This window comes from Pelophylax lessonae (assembly GCF_965119305.1).
Source record: "Pelophylax lessonae genome assembly, chromosome: 8".
NCBI classification, from domain to species: Eukaryota; Metazoa; Chordata; class Amphibia; order Anura; family Ranidae; genus Pelophylax; species Pelophylax lessonae.
Window position 1 is genome coordinate 225,842,726 of NC_138775.1, and position 17,607 is coordinate 225,860,332.

Genomic DNA, 17,607 nt, shown 5'->3' on the forward strand with positions numbered 1-17,607 from the left:
TTTTTTTTTTTTTTTTGTCATATAACCTGTGGGTTAAATTTTAAAAAAATGACCGGATTCTGGATCAGGAATGTTAGGATGGGGGAAATCCTTCCCACTGAGCTATTATATTGTCACAACGGAATAGACTTTACCACCATCGGAATACACCGATATAGCCTGCAACGCTGATCAAATGGGAAAGTCCACTATCAGAAAGTTGATCAGTTGATCGACTTCTGTACAACCTCTCTGTCCATACATGGATAGAAATTTTGAACCTGCTCACATTCTTTCTGCTTTGAAATAGTAATTTTAGTGTTTATTAAATGCTGAGCTGAAAAACTGTAGAAATATGTCATTTGTGGCCATTATTCAAGGACCTCTCTAAGAGCCGGTTCACATTAGCGCGACTTGTCAGCCTGACAAGTCGCGCTCCCTCGTGGTCCATTGACCGCTACAGGACCCGTTCTAATAGGAGCGACACAAGTCGCTCCGACTTAGAAAAAGGGTCCTGTATTACTTCAGGGCGACCTCGGAGCGACTTGCATAGACATTCATTATGTGAAGTCCCTGCAAGTCGATCCGAAGTCGTGGTGCAATGTAATGCACAAGTCGCCCCCGAAGTAGTAAGGAGTCGTGTCGCCTCAGTGTGAACCGGCTCTAAAACCAGTTTTGTTTTTTGGTTGTTGTTGTTTTTTATTTTTTTTGTAATTGTTTGTTTTTATTTTTTTATTTGATACAATCGGAAAGGATTAGAACCTCCACTTATTGGGTAGATCTTCCTTTTCTGTTTTTGACAGTCATGAGACCAAAAAGGAATCGAGGCAAGATTTTCCAAATGGCGCACGCACAGCATAAAAGCTGGTGGAAAAGAATTAGAACCTTTCTGTTGCCAATCTTCATGTTGGAGAGATTTCCCCTTCGCTTTCTGGGTAGGAGACGTGTCAGACAAAACAGGAAGTGAGGCAAAATCTTTTCATCATTTAGTGATGCCAGTTGCCACGATACAGGAAAACCAACAATTGTCCAACAAATTTAGGTTGTCTGTATTTACTTCCATGATCTGCGATTTAGCTATAACTAACTCTTCTGCTCTTTTTCATTACAGGCAGGCAGAAGTCCTGAAAGCAGATATGACTGGTAAGCATAATTATGGTGTGTATTTATCACATATATTTGCTTTTGTGTTTAATAAATGGCATTGCTATATTATGGACATTACCCAGTCGGATTTTCTTTTTCCAGACACGATAGTCTATAGATTGACAAATCCAGTAAATTAAGAAACTGAATAGTGTTGTATGTTGGTATTATCCATCCTGTTCTACAAATGAATTAAACACCTGCATCTTGTGTCTAAAAAGTCTATAGTGGTTTGCATGATAATGTTATTCCTTTCAAGCCTACAAATAAAATGAAACAAATATATTGAGGTGAATATAATATTGCATATGAATATTTAATACTAGCAAGGGACGCGCAAAAAAACAGATGCTTAATCCCCAGGTTAAAGGGGTTGTAAAGTCAGAAATTTTTTTTTTATCTTAATGCATTCTATGCATTAAGATAAAAAGCCTTGTGTGCAGCAGCTCCCCTCATACTTACCCGAGCCCCCTCTCTATCCAGCAATGTCCGCTAGTGCCTCAGCCGTCTTGGACTCACTCTTTCCTGATTGGCTGAGACACGGCATTTACAGTACATTTACTGCGACAGGTTTGCTCTGTCCTGCGAAAGGACGTAACTGTACCTTGCTTTGCGGGACCGCGCGCGGATTGTCCACAGGGAAGCCAATCAGCGGGTCCAGCGGCCACAATTGCTGCCGGGCACCTGCGTTCGCTCCCTATGGAGACAGAACAGCGGTCTGCCGTTGTAATCACGTAGTATTACGTGTTCTGTCAGTAATGAACACAGGGATCCTGTGTTCCTCTTATTTAGGACCTTCATTCAGGTAATACAACCCCCACACAGAAAGCACCAACTAAGGACACGTTTAACCCTTTGATCACCCCTGGGGTTAACCCCTTCCCTGCCAGTGTCATTAGTACAGTAACTGCATATTTTTAGAACTGATTACTGTAGTATTTTCACTGGTTCCCCCCAAAATGTCAGGGGTCCGATCTGTCTGCCGCAATGTCGCAGTCCACCAAAGACAATACATAACCTTAAAGGGGGGCAGTTGTAAATAAAAACAATAAAGCAGTTTTTAGAACTCCCATCAATCCTAAAAAAAATTATCCTATAGGGTTCTCAAAATAGGTGATGATAGGGCTATAAAGTGGCCATTTTAACCCCTGTGGAGTCTGCAAAAATGAAGGTGAGAAATTAATCTCTCAAACCAGCTTATGATCAAAACAGGACAATTGTTTAGCATGATATAACACCTCATCCTAGATCATACAAAGGCTAATAAGCATCATTCCTGGGTCCCTTAAGTGCCTCCCCCCACCTCCTCCGGCGTCCAATGGTGTCGGCAGGGGCGCGGATGGAAAAATAGAGCCACTGCGCATGCACAAAATGACGCCAGACATGACTTCACGCACAAGCCCCGTGAGTCCGTGGGCGCCATATTGAAAATCCAAGTTTTGCTTGGAAAAAAATGACAACCAATCACCATATAAACCTGATGAAACAGTTTGCACATTAGGGGGCTCAAACAATAGGGGGTGTATACTGGCGCAAGAGGAAATTGGAGGGACACCATCAATTTCCAACAGATTACAATATTGTGGGCATAAATAAATGATAACTTAATATCAAAGTCCAGCTAAGTCCATAGACAACCAAAAGTCTTTTAGAACCACTTGAAGGCTGCTCTGTCCAAGTAAGAAGAGAACCTTGCAGCAGACTGGAAAAGACAGGCGCCACTCTAAGTGTAATATGACTTCAAGTTTAATAGGAACACAGCACACTATATACTCACAAAACAATGAATATGACCAGCAGTATATGATAGCCTTGGGGTTGATCCGAAAGATCAGTAGTCCGGGTGCCTGTATGGATAGGATCCGACCGATCTGCCGTGTGGTCCGCTCAAGCCGATGGAGGAGCGGCTTCCTCCGAACCCTGGGGACGCTGCAGGCGATGTCGGGGCTTCCTGCGGCGTACTTCCGGCTTCCGGATAGCGGCGTGGGGCGTGATGACGTAATAGGCGACGTGTTGTCGGAGCATGCGTTCCTTCCTCAGGCCTCTAGGGGCGCCATCTTGGAGAAGGGAGTTATATAGGAGAACCATAATAGGCTTCCACCTGATCTTAAACTAGAAGCTGATTGCTATTCACTCCTCTACGATCTTAGATCTATATGGTATCTGTATAGATCTAAGATCGTAGAGGAGTGAATAGCAATCAGCTTCTAGTTTAAGATCAGGTGGAAGCCTATTATGGTTCTCCTATATAACTCCCTTCTCCAAGATGGCGCCCCTAGAGGCCTGAGGAAGGAGCGCATGCTCCGACAACGCGTCGCCTATTACGTCATCACGCCCCACGCCGCTATCCGGAAGCCGGAAGTATGCCGCAGGAAACCCCGACATCGCCCACAGTGTCCCCAGGGTTCGGAGGAAGCCGCTCCTCCATCGGCTTGAGCGGACCACACGGCGGATCGGTCGGATCCTATCCATACAGGCACCCGGACTACTGATCTTTTGGATCAACCCCAAGGCTATCATATACTGCTGGTCATATTCATTGTTTTGTGAGTATATAGTGTGCTGTGTTCCTATTAAACTTGAAGTCATATTACACTTAGAGTGGCGCCTGTCTTCTTTTCCACATTAGGGGGCTCTAAATAGGTCACCTGTTAGGACAAAGCAATAGCAACGACCTGTATTGCCAAATCTGCCCCTCGGTGTCCCACGCGTCCGTATGGTAGCCCATCAATCCACAACGCCTGGAAAAATAGAGCATCATATAGTGACCATTTAGTATATCAATAAAGTGGGGCAAGGAAGTTTTATGAAGTCTGACAATCATCTAAACAGAGGACCTTTACAAAATTCCATGCAAACATCATAAGATACATTATTATGCAGAATATATATTTTGAGAAAAACACAGGAAAAATAAAATTACCATAAACCGGCCAGAGAAAAATATTTATTCCAAAAAGGTTTAATACTCATGGACTCCTGGAAATCTTGTGGCTGCTAAGGTAAAAACCCATTTGGATTTGTGTTGCAGCAAAAGTTTGTCAAACTTTCATGCTTGGGTATATGTTCAAGCAAGGGCAAAAAAATCAAATTTTTGGTGAGTCAAATGTGAATCAAGTGAGTTATGTTAGAGACCAATGAGTTTGCTAATAGGCGTTTCCATTCTCCTTAGAAATTGGTCTCCAATTCGGTGAAAAAAAAGTCTTTTAGTTTTCCCAATGTAGAAAACTACACATTCGCATTTCCTGTAATAAACAACGCCGATAGTCTGGCAATCGGCCCAAGAATTGGGCCTGTAAAGGTGACCATTGGGCAAGGTCACCTCTTGGGCGTTCATCAAAAGACTGCAAAAGTTGCATCTTCTACATGGTTTTGTTCCAGTGAACTTTGGCTGTAGGAATCTTTTTTTTTTTTTTTTTTTTTTTTTTTCTTTTTTTTTTTCGAAATGGTGATTCTGAACCAGTTGGTCCTTTTAACCACTTCCCACCTTGGGTTTCAGTGGTTATACCAGCATGATGCCTGCACCTACCGGCGGCATCCCCATATCATTGTTTGCAGCCGGCGATCCCCTTTCAGGCAGAGGTGATCCGAATGGCTAATTGGCCCCTCTATCACTTCTGTGGGTGGCGGAAGGGGGTCCCACCCCTCTCCTGCCGCTGCGGCCTCTCCCAGGCTCTCCGGTCCTATCGCGGAGGCCAGGAGCAATGCGGCCATGGCTGCCTGGGACACAGAGAGAAGAACCGAGTTCCCCTCTCTCTGTAACCCTGGAAGCCAGAAACTATGAGTATTCCGCCGCTTTGTTTACCTGGCCACCGATCTCGGTCTGATCGGCTGCATGGGGGGCCAGAGGAGATATTTTGGGTCCAAAAAAGAAACAATGCAAAATCTACATCAGCAGATTCCTATCCGCGCTATAGCCGAAAGAAGGCTACAGTGCAGACCTTAATTGACCGGAGGGCATCCATGTACGTCCTCCCGTGCATGAGCTGCCTGCGCGCTCCCTGCGGAGCGCGCATGACTCTCACTGGCTGCTGTTAAGGGTCATCGTTCCCGAAGAGGAGTAGATAATCTGTGCCCCAGTGCCACCTACCAGTGCCACCAATTAGTGCCCCATCAGTGCTGGATCAGTGTCATCTACTAGTGCCTATCATTGCCCATCCGTGCCACCCATCAGTGCCACCTATCCCCATCAATGACCATGAGTGCCACCCATCAGTGCCCAACAGTGCCGCCTTATCAGTGCCCATTAGTGTAGCCTATTAGTGTAGCCTATCAGTGCTGCCTCATCTGCGCTCATCAATGAATGAGAAAAATGACCTGTTTGCAAATTTTTATAACAAACTATGAATTTTTTTTTATGTTCGGTCTTTTTCTGTTCAGCATAAAATTAAAACCCCAGTAGTGATTAAATACCACCAAAAGAAAGCTCTATTTGTTTGAAAAAAAATATAAAAAATTTAATTTGGATACACGTTGCATGGCCGCGCAATTGTCATTCACAGTGCAACAGCGCTGAAAATTAGCCTGGGCAAGAAGGGGGTTTAAGTGCCCAGTAGGCAAATGGTTAAGTCTATAAACAATAATGCTTACATAAGAGAGGTCCTCTGGAAAGAGTAGTCCAGCGTTTTATGCATCAAGCAATAAAGTATATCAAACACATAAAGGAGACCTAGTTTGGTCCAGGTGGTGTTTGGAAGATATCCGCATACCACAGGGAGAGACCACCCAAGGAATTGGATGCCTGGGAGGGAACATGTTCTAAAAATTACAAAAGATTGTTTCAACTAATGTGCATGCCTATTGAGCCAAAGACAATACATACCCTTAAAACGGGTAAAGCCAACAGCTTCTCCTTTGTGAAAGTGCCCAACTAGGAAGGCTTTATCTTCCTCCTGCTGTTTTTCTCCAGGAGAGGCAGGGCTGGGATGGCAATCAATGCAGAACTGACCGGCTGCGTCAGTTTAATTCCAGCACACTGTTTTCAATCATTCCCATAGACCCACTCCTAAACCTTGCGGACAGCCTTCCCAGAAGAGTTGATGCTGTTATAGCTGCCAGGGGGGGCCAACTCTATATTGAACCCTACGGACTAAGACTGGGATGCCATTAAAGTTCATGTGCGTGTAAAGGCTAAGGTTTCATGTGCGTGTAAAGGCTAAGATAAATACTTTTGACAATATAGTGCATCTGCAGACCACGTCCATAACTGATTGAATCCCAACCACGACACTACCTGCCTGGAATTTGCATGTTCTCCCTGTGCCTGGGTGGTTTCCTCCAGGTTCTCTGGTTTCTTCCCACAATTCAAAGACATGCTGGTATTTTAATTGGATCCTGTCTAAATTGCCCCTAGTATCTGTGAATGTGAGTTAGAAACTTTAGATTGTAAGCTCCGTTAAGGCAAGGACTGAGGTGAATGTAGAATATACAAGTGTGTCTCAAAAAATTGGAATATCATCAAAAATGAACTTCTTTCAGTAATTGAATTAAAAAAAATGAAACGCATATAATGATATAGTATCAAATGCACGCACAAATGGAGTGATTATACTTCAAGCATTTCTTTCATTTAGTTTGGATGGTTATAGCGTACAGCTAGTGAAAACCCGAAATTCAGGAACTTAAAAAAATTTGAATATTACATAAGACCAATTAAAAAAAAAAAAAAAAAAAAAAAAAAAAATTTTAACCACTTCCAGCCCAAGCCAATTCTGGCACTCCTCTCCTATATGTAAAAAAAAAAAAAAATATTTTTTTTTTTTTTTTTTTGCTGTAAAATTACTTGGAACCCCCAAACATATGGTCATATGGAATAAAATGGTCATTGCATCTTTTTATGTCACGTGGTATTTGTGCAAACAATGAATGGGGGAAAAAAAAAAACCTCTAAAGTTAGCCCGTTTTTTTTTTTTTTTTTTTGGTCTAATGTAAAAGATGTTACACCGAGTAAATAGATACCAAACGTGACGCTTTTAAATTGCGCTCACTTGTGGAATGACGCAGAACTTCGGTACTTAAAAAATCTTTGATCTACGCTTTACAAATTTTTGCAGGTTACCCGTTTAAAGTTAGAGGAGGTCTTGTGCTAGAATTATTGCTCTAACGTTCACAGTGATACCTCACGTGTGGGTTGAACACAGTTTACATATGCGGGCACAACGTACATATGTATTCGCTTCTACGTGTGGAGACGGGCGCTTTCAGCTTTTTTTTTTTTTTCTTTGCTTTCCTTTTTAATTTTTTTTTTCTTTTATTCCTATTACAAGTAAGTAAAACCTTGGATTGCGAGCATAATTCGTTCCAGAAACATGCTTGTAATCCAAAGCACTCTTATATCAAAGCGAATTTCCCCATAAGAAATAATGGAAACTCAGATGATTCGTTCCATAAATCCTTCAGTTTATAGTCTATATACAAAGATTATAGCAATGTGATAGGTTGTGTAACCATAAAATGTCCATCCACAATATGCAGCCTTCCCAAGGGGATTAGAAGCAAAATATAGCAGAGCTACAGAATATAAGAGAGATGAGAGGCGCCTCTAAGTGTAGCAATATGGTTACATTTAATGAAGGTTCAACATTTAGCAACTCACATGTTTGATGATTAAAATAGGCACACCTAAGTATGCAGGCATCCGGGGTAAAGCTGTCCACATAGACCATCTTCTGAACCACCAACTCTCACCATTGTCAGTCTGTAATCATGACCGGGAAGAATAGCCTGCAGTAGAGTGATCTGAAAGTGAGGCTTTGAATCACTCGTGGAGTGCAGCGGGGAAGGGATGATGAAGATGGCAGTGCAGAAGATGATCTATGTGGACAGCTTTACCCCAGATGCCTGCATTCTTAGATGTGCCTCTTTTAATCATCAACAATGTGAGTTTCTAAATATTGAACCTTCATTAAATGTAACCATATTGCTACACTTTAGAGGCTCCTCTCTTCTTTTTTATACATGACGCTACTTGTATATCAAGACATCGCTTGTATATCAAGTCAAAATGTATTTTAAAAATGTGCTTGTCTTGCAAAGCGCTCTCAAACCAAGTTACTCTCAAACCAAGGTTTTACTGTAATTTAAACATCCCTTGTAATAGGAATAGGGTATGACAGGTCCTCATAACAGAGAGCTGGGGTCTATCAAACCATCTCAGTCTTCCCAGCTAAAAACATGGCAGTGTTACATGTGTCGGAAGTGACATCATAATGACGCGCCCGGCCTCCGAAGGTCATGGAGATGACCATCTGGTCCCCGGTCAGCTCTATGGTAAACTTCTGCCTCCGGCTGATTCATTCTCCAGCATCTGGGACCTTGATTTCCAAAATGAAAAGCAAAATTTACTTTCATCTGTAAGAGGACTTTGGAACACTGAGCAACTGTCCAGTCCTTTTTCTCCTTAGCCCAGGTAAGAAGCTTTTGATGTTGTCTCTGATTCAGGAGTGACTTGACACCAGGAATGTGACAGTTGTAGCCATGTCCTGGATATGTCTGTGTCGGGTGGCTTTTGAAGCTCTGACACCAGGTGTAGTCTAATATTCAGATTATACTGCCACCTACAGGAGGATTGTAGACCAGCATTAGATAACCCCTTGAACTATCAGCATTCTTTGGGTTTTTGCTAATGTCCTAAGAGAATGGGCATTTTTTCTGAAGCTCTGCTGTTTTTTTTCCCCTTTAATCAAGAATCTCTGCTGGAGTGTTGTCTCTTCTATTGCAGTGTGATCGCCCTTGGCCTAGCTTTTTGGAGTACTGTCCAGACCCTGTTGGACTTGACTTTGCAGGGATAGCCTAGAAGTGACCTTTGGGCACCGGATTTGGCATACTTTCCAGATTTCATTCTAGTAAAAGGCAGCTGTGGAGCACTTTCCAGGCCTCGGCCTTCTGGCATTTTTAATATACATTGCCTCAGTGCTTGCCCTGTCTTTGAATACTCACTTAATGAAATGGCCTTTCAGGCCTAGGATCAGGAACCACCTCAATTACTTGGTCTTGCTATAGAAAGGGTTAGCGTTGTCTGACTATGCGCTGACATCATTTGCTAAGTGGAATGTTGGACATGCTTGCTTTGCGTTTTTTTTTTTTTTTTTCCCCCCCCCCCTCTGCTGCTCTTGCTTGCAAAGATCACTCCCCATAACACCAGCTGTTTGTGTGTTCGGTAATACCTGAGGCCTTGCCTCCAGTATTCCGAGTCTGTACGTCTCCTTATTGCCACCAGGTCTCAAGTCTGATTCTAGATGGGGGTGAGATTAACAGTACTGCATTAACATGTGCCCCTAGCTCACTTTAATGACTTTGGGGTGGCTTGTATCGCACCATCTATGGCACCAACATTTGAAGTCTGGCATTGTGCTATCTGTTCCATCCTCAGTGTCCCTTTTTGCTCCGTTGGGTATGGCTTGACCTCCCCTTTCAGCTGAGCTTTTACCATTGACTTGCAAGACTTTATGGGTTTATTTGCTGACTCTGATGACAGAGGCCACAAGTGCACTCCCAATCCTCTTGCAGTTTCTCCCCGCCAGGAGAACATGGTGATTCCTGCCTGTGATTTTTTAATAATCGCTGGCAATAATCGCATGTGGAATCCAACAGGCTGGTTGTATCCAAGTTGATCACTCAACTTGGGTACATTCAACCTGCCCATACATAGTTCGAATCTCGGCCTGTCTTTGCTGAACCAGCTAAGATTCAAACCTGTGGCCGGCTTTCGCCACCTGTTTCCCATATTTTGCAAAGCAGTCACCTGGCCTTCTGTTCAAACATTCTCTAGGTTTTACCAGTTGTACATTGTGGCCTCTGATTGAGCTGCATGCATTTCCCAGTTGTCTGTTTTCTTAGACTGTTACTTGTTTGCTGTGTTGTCCTCCCTCAGTTGGACTGCTTTTTGACATCCCAAAATTTGGACTTCTGTGTCCCTCAATGGACGAGAGAGAAAAATTAGATTTTTGTACTTGCTGTAAATTCTATTACTTATTCGTATCTATTTTGTACTCTATTGAGGGACAAAAGTCCCACCACTCTGCATTCATGATTATGCTCTTAGTCCTGCTTTGCTGCAAAATATGCTGATAATGGGAGGACTTGGGCTGGCCTGCAGTTTTTCTGTTTTTTCCTGTGTCCAATCCTTCTGTAGGTGGCAGTATAACCCAGAGGTTAAAGACTTCCTGTGTCTCTCAATGAACTTCAAGAGAAGAATTTTACAGCGAGTACAAAAATGTAATTTTCTTATTTTGCATTTGGCCTCACTGTCAGTCTGACTGTTCATCTTCATTACCTCCTCTTTTGCTGCTCAGCCATAAGAATGTGATTTAAGTCCTGGGACATTCGTTATTCTATTCTGATAGTACATTCGGGTCCATTTCATTCTGTTGCACGCCGAATGTAGGTCAGTGCTGCTTGTTGTTTGGGGCAGCAGTAGATTTCATAGTGTATCCCAGAGATCTGTATAATAGTTACCACGCCTATTATACATTTTTATCAGTTTCTCCCTTTCCAACTTTTTAATTATATTACAAAGGACTGAATTAATAAACTGCAGTTGTGATTGAACATATTTACATTAATTTAAAATTGGTATTTTTCCTCTTTAAAGTGCTACGACACCCACAAAAGTAAAATTAGTCTGTATATGCAGTAAATCATGCTTGTTGTACTCACTGTGGAACCTAAAGGGTTAATCCTCTGCATTGTGTAAAAAGGCTGTTTGATCCTGTATGCACAGATCCTCCTCTTCTTCCATTGTCCACATAAGATGTAATTGCAGTCAGGCTCCACATGCGCAGTTGGCGTGTATTGATAAAGTGTTTTTTTTTTTTTTTTACTTGGGAGAGTGCATATAATCAGCACAGGGCAAATCGGAACTTTCCAGACAGAGGGTCAGGGGTCCTGCATTTGATAGGACAGCAAGTGCAGTATGAAAACTCCTATAAGCTTTAACAGGCAGTGATAGAAGTCACAAGACTGCTATATACTGCTGATGAGAAGATATTTCTCAGTTTATATTTAATAAAATAATTGCACTTCCATGTGTGTACTGTGGGAGACCAGATATAGCGAATGCAGGTTCTGGGTTTAGTAACACTTTAAGCGTTTCTTGTTATTACAATTTTCAGAATTTGATTATTTTAGTTTTCTCTCCTATCAAGCTTTATTTTTAACAAATGTGACTTTGCTCTGACAGCTTTATTCCAAATAACATCGCTATTGCAGATAAAAAATAAAAAGTATTTTGTTCGCATTTGGATGTGCGTTATTCTAAACTATTTTAGATCACCTCCGCTGTCTCAAATGGAGAGGAAATGTTTAAAGTGATTGTAAAGTCCTTGAATTTTTAATTTTTTTTTAAAATAACATACATTGTATACTTACCTGCTCTGTGCAGTTTGTTTTGCACAGAGCAGCCTGGATCCTCCTCTTCTCGGGTCCCTCTTCGGTGCTCCTGGCCACTCCCTCCCTCCTGTTGAGTGTCCCCACAGCAAGCAGCTTGCTATGGGGGCACCCGAGTGGAGTCGCAGCTCTCCGGTGTCATTTCAGACACAGAGCCGTGACCCCGCCTGATACCCCCTTGGCTGAATGATTTTGATTGACAGCAGCAGGAGCCAATTGCGTTGCGCTGCTGTCTGAGCAAAAGAGGGGGTCCCAGGTAGCTTAGACACTCCTGCAACATCGCTGGATAAAGACTGGTTCAGGTAAGTATGTGCGGGGCTGCTGCTCATAGAAGGCTTTTTTCCTAAAGCGTAGAAGGCATTAAGATGATAAAAAAAAAAACCTTCTGCCTTTACAATTCCTTTAATTTGAATAAATTAATTAGGTGTGTTTTTTTTTTCCCCTCTTATCGGGTGGGATTTGGGGGGGTAAAAAGCCTTGCATATTTTGCATCTCCTGTGACAATCTCTCGAAGTTCACCACAACATGGTATGACTGGATAAGGTTCAAAGACACAAAGCCCTATCAGGTACTCATGGGCCTCTGAGGGGAAAGGTCCTGTCTAGTTTACCATTCCAAAGGCCCGCTCTTTCTGGGGGATAGGGGGGGCCCTCCTTGCTTCGGGCCCGTCCTCCCCCCGACTCACTGACCCTCCCCCTCCCTTCCCTTTTTTTTTTTTTCTCTCTCCCCCCCTCTCCCCTGCCTCTCATTCTTTCACTCCATTTCTCCTTCCACTGTATTCTCCTTCCTTCTTCCAGCTGTGTCTTGTCTCCCTAGCTCCCACTCTCTTCTTTCCTTTTCCTTCTATTCTCTCCCAACGAGTCTACGCTACGCCCCGGGTGGCAATTACTTTATAGTCCCGGCAGCGATTGATAAGCTCGCCAATTAAATACATTCAGAGTGTGCAAGCTTGATCAACCTGGCGAACCCTAACTCATTCCTAAGTGGTACCGATGTGGTACGTATTTTGGACCCGGCACTTCCCAAGTTGGTCGACTGCCCACAATTGTCATGACCGCTACCCTGTATATTCTTGATAAGTTTATATTCGCTATTGCCTACATTTAGCTGTTTCTTCTGTACACTTCTCGTGGTATACCTGGATGTTGTTTTCATGTTGATGCTCGTTGGTTTTCCTTCAGGCCCCGTTCACACTGGGGCGACGCTACTTTGCTGGGCGACCTCATAGGTCGCGGCACGCTGCTCGCCCCGTGACCTCGGAGCGGCCGACACGGACTTCATAACATTGAAGTCTATGCAGGTCGCTCCGGGTCGCCCCAAAGACTTGTGTCGCTCCTGTTAGAACGGGTCCGCAGCTTCTCTATGGAAGGTGACCTGTCAGGCGACCAGGTCGCCTGACAGGTCGCCCCAGTGTGAACGGGGGCTTAGTGTATCCAAAGCTTTTGTATTTGTACAATATTTGCTTGTTGTTACTTTATTCTAAATAAAACATGTTTTAATGGGGAAAAAAAAAGCCTTGCATATACTTTAGAGCAGGGATATGCAAATTGTTGCCCTCCAGCTGTTACAAGTCCCATCATGCCTCTACCTCTGGGTGTCATGCTTGTGGCTGTCAGAGTCTTGCTTTGCATCATGGGACTTGTAGTTCTGCAACATCTGGAGGGCCACAGTTTGCATATCCCTTCTTTAGAGTTAAATCTTGAAATTCCCCTCACTACTTCATGATTGTATACATGCAATCATTTTAAAATGGAAGTACATATCATCTTCATCTCATTGTGATTTTCTTTGGGCAGAGTCCAAGCCTGGTACAGCAGAGGCGTGGACTTCGCGTCAAGCTCTTCAGGACTTGTATCAGAAGATGCTGGTGACAGACCTTGAGTATGCACTGGACAAGAAGGTGGAACAGGACCTGTAAGTACTCTGTGATTTCTTTTAGGAAACCCACTCCTATAGCGCTATATTTTTAAAGCAAATTTCAAATCTGTTCCATTTTGTTTTTTAACCTGTTTAGACTGGTTCCTTTGCAGTAAATATGCCATTTTTTTTTTTAAATCAAGAAAAAAACTTTATTGAGAAAAATTCACACCATTACATTCAGAAAACAGAAAAAACAAAAAAAACTGTCGGATGGCAGCATCAAACCATAAAAATTACATCGTCCACACCATGCCACAGTCCCCCCAAGGTTATCACATATAAGTACAGTCCGAACCACGTAAAAGAGAACATAACATATGAAAATGCAGGAAACGCCCCTACCCCACTCATTCGATCCAAGGATTAACAAGAGTACCTCCAAAGAAATTACAATAACAAACGGTCCAGAACAAGATCATCAGGGGCCATGCCCGGACTGTCCAACCATACACGCCATACCTTAGAGAATTTCTGAGGCACCCCCCTATGCTGGTATATAACCTTCTCTATATGCAAAGTAGAAGCCATCTGTTCCAGCCACATCCTATACGTAGGTGATTCCTGTGTTATCCAGCGTCTCAGGATAAGTAAACGGGCCTGAAAGAGTGCCCGAGTTGCGGCCTCTCTCAGAAACCTATCTTCCACTATCGCCTCCAGTATCCCAAGAATACAGTGTCTAGGATCCCTAGGGGTATCCACCCCCAGAGCCCCATTAATGGCAGATAACACCGCGGACCAGTATCTGTGCAACTTTGGACATCTCCACACCAAGTGAATCAAGTCCCCCTTCTCTCTCTGGCATCGTCCACAGAGATCATCGTCGCAAAGACCCATGGCAGGAAGTTTCAGGGAGGTATGAGCAGTAAATATGCCATTTAAATGGCAAAATGACTACAGTCTGTTTTCTTTGCTTTCAACAAGTGTAGCCAGCTGAAGGCAATTGGAGCCACCATAATCTAGTACTTCCAGTGTTTTAGAAAAAAAATGCAGAAACCTGTTTAGTGTTTCGCGCTCTCATACTTGAAAAAATAGAATTATTAAATTAATTGGTAAAGGGTAAAGTAAATGTCTGCAGATGGGGTGGCTTGTCAGAGAGAATTGTATCTTGAATGGGCAAAAATAAATTTAGAAGTGTCTCCTTTTTAGACCAAGTCATATCGCAGAGCTCTTTTTTTATTTTATTTTCTCCACTGAATGTTTGACTGTGCTTAGGGGTCCTTTTTAAAACACCAGTATGGCTTTAAGGCCTCTGTACACTGTACTGATGTATGAATCAGACAATTTTGGCTGAAAAAAAAAGAAAGGATGACTGTATATCATGTACGCGTATTTGCAAGTATGCAAATGTAAAAATTCTTCTTGCTTTAGTTTAATGAAGTGTGGCATGTACGTGTATTTACGCATGTACACACACAAATATGGACTGACCACTCCGATTTGTGTTTTTTGTTTTTTATTTTTTTACTTTATGCTTGCTCACCTGTGTGTACAGGCACATTAAAAACAATGGTCTGTGTTTAAATCACATACAGAAAAATGGAAAAAAAAATGCATGTATGCCTATACAATTAACGTCCTTAAGCATCTGTATCCCCAGAGGCTGCCAGTCACTAACCATCCTTTACAGACCTTCATGTAATATCGAATTCAATTTGCAGACCCTTTTAAGCGTTTGTATACCACTGGAGGTTTTTTTTTCCCCTGCAAGGTAAAGTCATAATGTGCTAGTATGCATCGCATGCTAGCACATTATTTGAAACTTGCCTTAAAACAAAGCTGTTCCAGCGCCATGATGTCAGTGCCGCCAGGTCTCCCATCTTCACCATCTTGCTTCCGGGTTTGCAGGCTCCAGCTTTGTGACTGCCGGAGTGGCAAAGACGTCACTCCTGCCCATGCGCCTATAATAAGGCTTACTATAGGTAAGTCATTAAAGGAATTTACTTCCTCTTTATAGAGAATGCATGGTTGTATGAACATATGGCTTAGTCATACACAGGGTCCTTCTAAGCATGTAGGTAATACAGTAAGTGTTCTTAGTAGAAAGCAAGATTTGACGCAAATGGCAAAAAAAAAAAAAAAATACCCATAACAAAAATGACATTCCACACACTGAGAGCTGAAAACATTTACAGCAATATTTATAGAATAAATCCATCTGTAAAAAAAACTTTTTTTAATTTTTTTAATTTTTTTAATTTTTTTTTCACTTTATATAATTTTGCCATTGCCATGCAGCCTCTTTCTCGGTTAGGCAGCACCATGACACCTGAAGTGTTGTTTTTTTTTTTTTTTTTTTTTTTTCTCCTGTGGAATTGCATGACAGGAAGTCAGCTGTGTTTCTGAATCTCTCTCTTTCCTCCCCTATAGCACTTTCATTTCATTTGTTTTCTGATAATCTTCTAAAACTTGTACCCCTAAATGTGCAGGTGTGAACCTATATAGCTGTTGGTAGCATATAATAGTTCTTTCTTAACGTAAACCTTAAAAGTAATGGTTTCACACCTCTGCTAGCCTCTTCTTAACAGGTGGTGATTAGTCCCTGCCTCCTTGCAACACTGTCAATTGAAGCTCTGACATTTAATAGCTGAATGTCAGGGAAAGGACTTGAACAGTAACTTTTGTTGAGTAAAATAATTTCTCTGTCGCTCATTGACAGACGCAGTCCTCTTTGATTAATATCAAATTGGGTTATACTGCCCTCTACAGGAGTAGGATTTGATATTAATCAAAGAGGACTGCGTCTGTCAATGAGCTAAGAGAAACGGATTTTACGGTAAGTTCTTACAAAATTCCATTTTTCTCTGTCGCTCATTGACAGACGCAGTCCTCTTTGATTAATATCAAATCCTACTCCTGTAGAGGGCAGTATAACCCAATTTGATATTAATCAAAGAGGACTGCGTCTGTCAATGAGCTTAAGAGAAAAGGATTTTACGGTAAGATTTTACAAAAATCTATTTATTCCCCTCCTGGGTGATATATGTACATTGCTGGGATTTTAACATACTTTGCTGAAGATTCCTACCTTTTTTGTTCTAAAAAAAATAGCTACCTGTGTCCATGAACAGAGTGAATCTGTGTTGGTGTGGTTTTTATCATTTTCAATCAGCTGCTGCATCTGCAAGGCTCTGAGGAAAGAAGCTGGGTCTGTATCCCTTAGATGTTTACATTTTGTTGAAGGGAATGCCAAAAATCTGATTAGTATCAAGGTGCAGACTTCTGGGTAAATCTGACCATCAGCCGACATCCGATTTGTGTCCTTTCAGTTCTGTTCCGTTTTTTGGAACGGAACAGAACCCTATTTTTTCTTCCGTTTAAAAAACGGAAAGGACGCAAAATCGAATGTCAGCGGTGTCCTCCGCTACATCCGCAATCCCATAGACATGCATTATGTTCGTATATCATCCGCAAACGGATGGGAAGATATGCGGACCTACGGACCGGATGACACAAATGTCATCAGTGTCCATGAAAGAAAAAAAAAAAGTGCCGGAGCGGATCGCAATACGGTCCGCTCCGTGTGAAAGGGGCGTAAGTCTTTTATGCATCAAAATCAACCTACTCTGTGCAAACAAATATCTACTTTCAGTGCAGGGAAAAAAAGTCCATCCCAGGACATAAGTCAGGGTTTCTCTTCGCTGTAACTGTAATGTCATCACACCAGGCCAGTAATTTGTTTGGATAGAGGGAGCATGCAAGTGAATATTGGAGGCACTGTGATACTATGGAAAACTGGTATACTGTATGATCCATTTGTTTTACCATTTTTATATGCGAGTGTTTGTTTTTATTCTTGTTTGAATTAATACAGAGTGGCATCATGTGTACCGTATTTGATCATCTATAACTTGCGGAGGTCTGACTCAAAGGTTGAGCTGATTGTCACGCTGAGAGGTGAAGGGTCACCTTGTATGCCTAGAACTGTGAAAAAAGGGTCTATAATTGTAATGTATTAACTTCACAGTATCAACTTATTAAACTTGATATTAAACTTGCTAGGGTAACCTTTCGCCTCATAAGTTATCCTATAAAGAAGCAAAGCCTTTTTACCTAGCCACTTCCGAACAGTAATGACTAAAGACTTGCAATTGTTTAGAGTTCATTTGTATATATAATTTAATGTTTTGTTGCTTTAAGATACACTACAGAGCATAATTTTGTATCATTTTTTTTATG

At 42.1% G+C, this 17,607-nt stretch overlaps 1 protein-coding gene across 4 annotated transcripts in view; it reads left to right on the forward strand.

The window, feature by feature from the left end:
• SMG7 (SMG7 nonsense mediated mRNA decay factor) overlaps positions 1-17,607 on the forward strand; it is a 130,093-nt gene that overhangs the window by 34,628 nt on the left and 77,858 nt on the right. For all 4 annotated transcript variants that reach the window (XM_082266017.1, XM_082266018.1, XM_082266019.1 and 1 more), the window contains exons 2-3: positions 1,091-1,122; positions 13,308-13,425. In XM_082266017.1, coding sequence (XP_082122143.1) covers positions 1,091-1,122; positions 13,308-13,425 — 150 coding nt within the window. The remainder of the gene's footprint in view (positions 1-1,090; positions 1,123-13,307; positions 13,426-17,607) is intronic.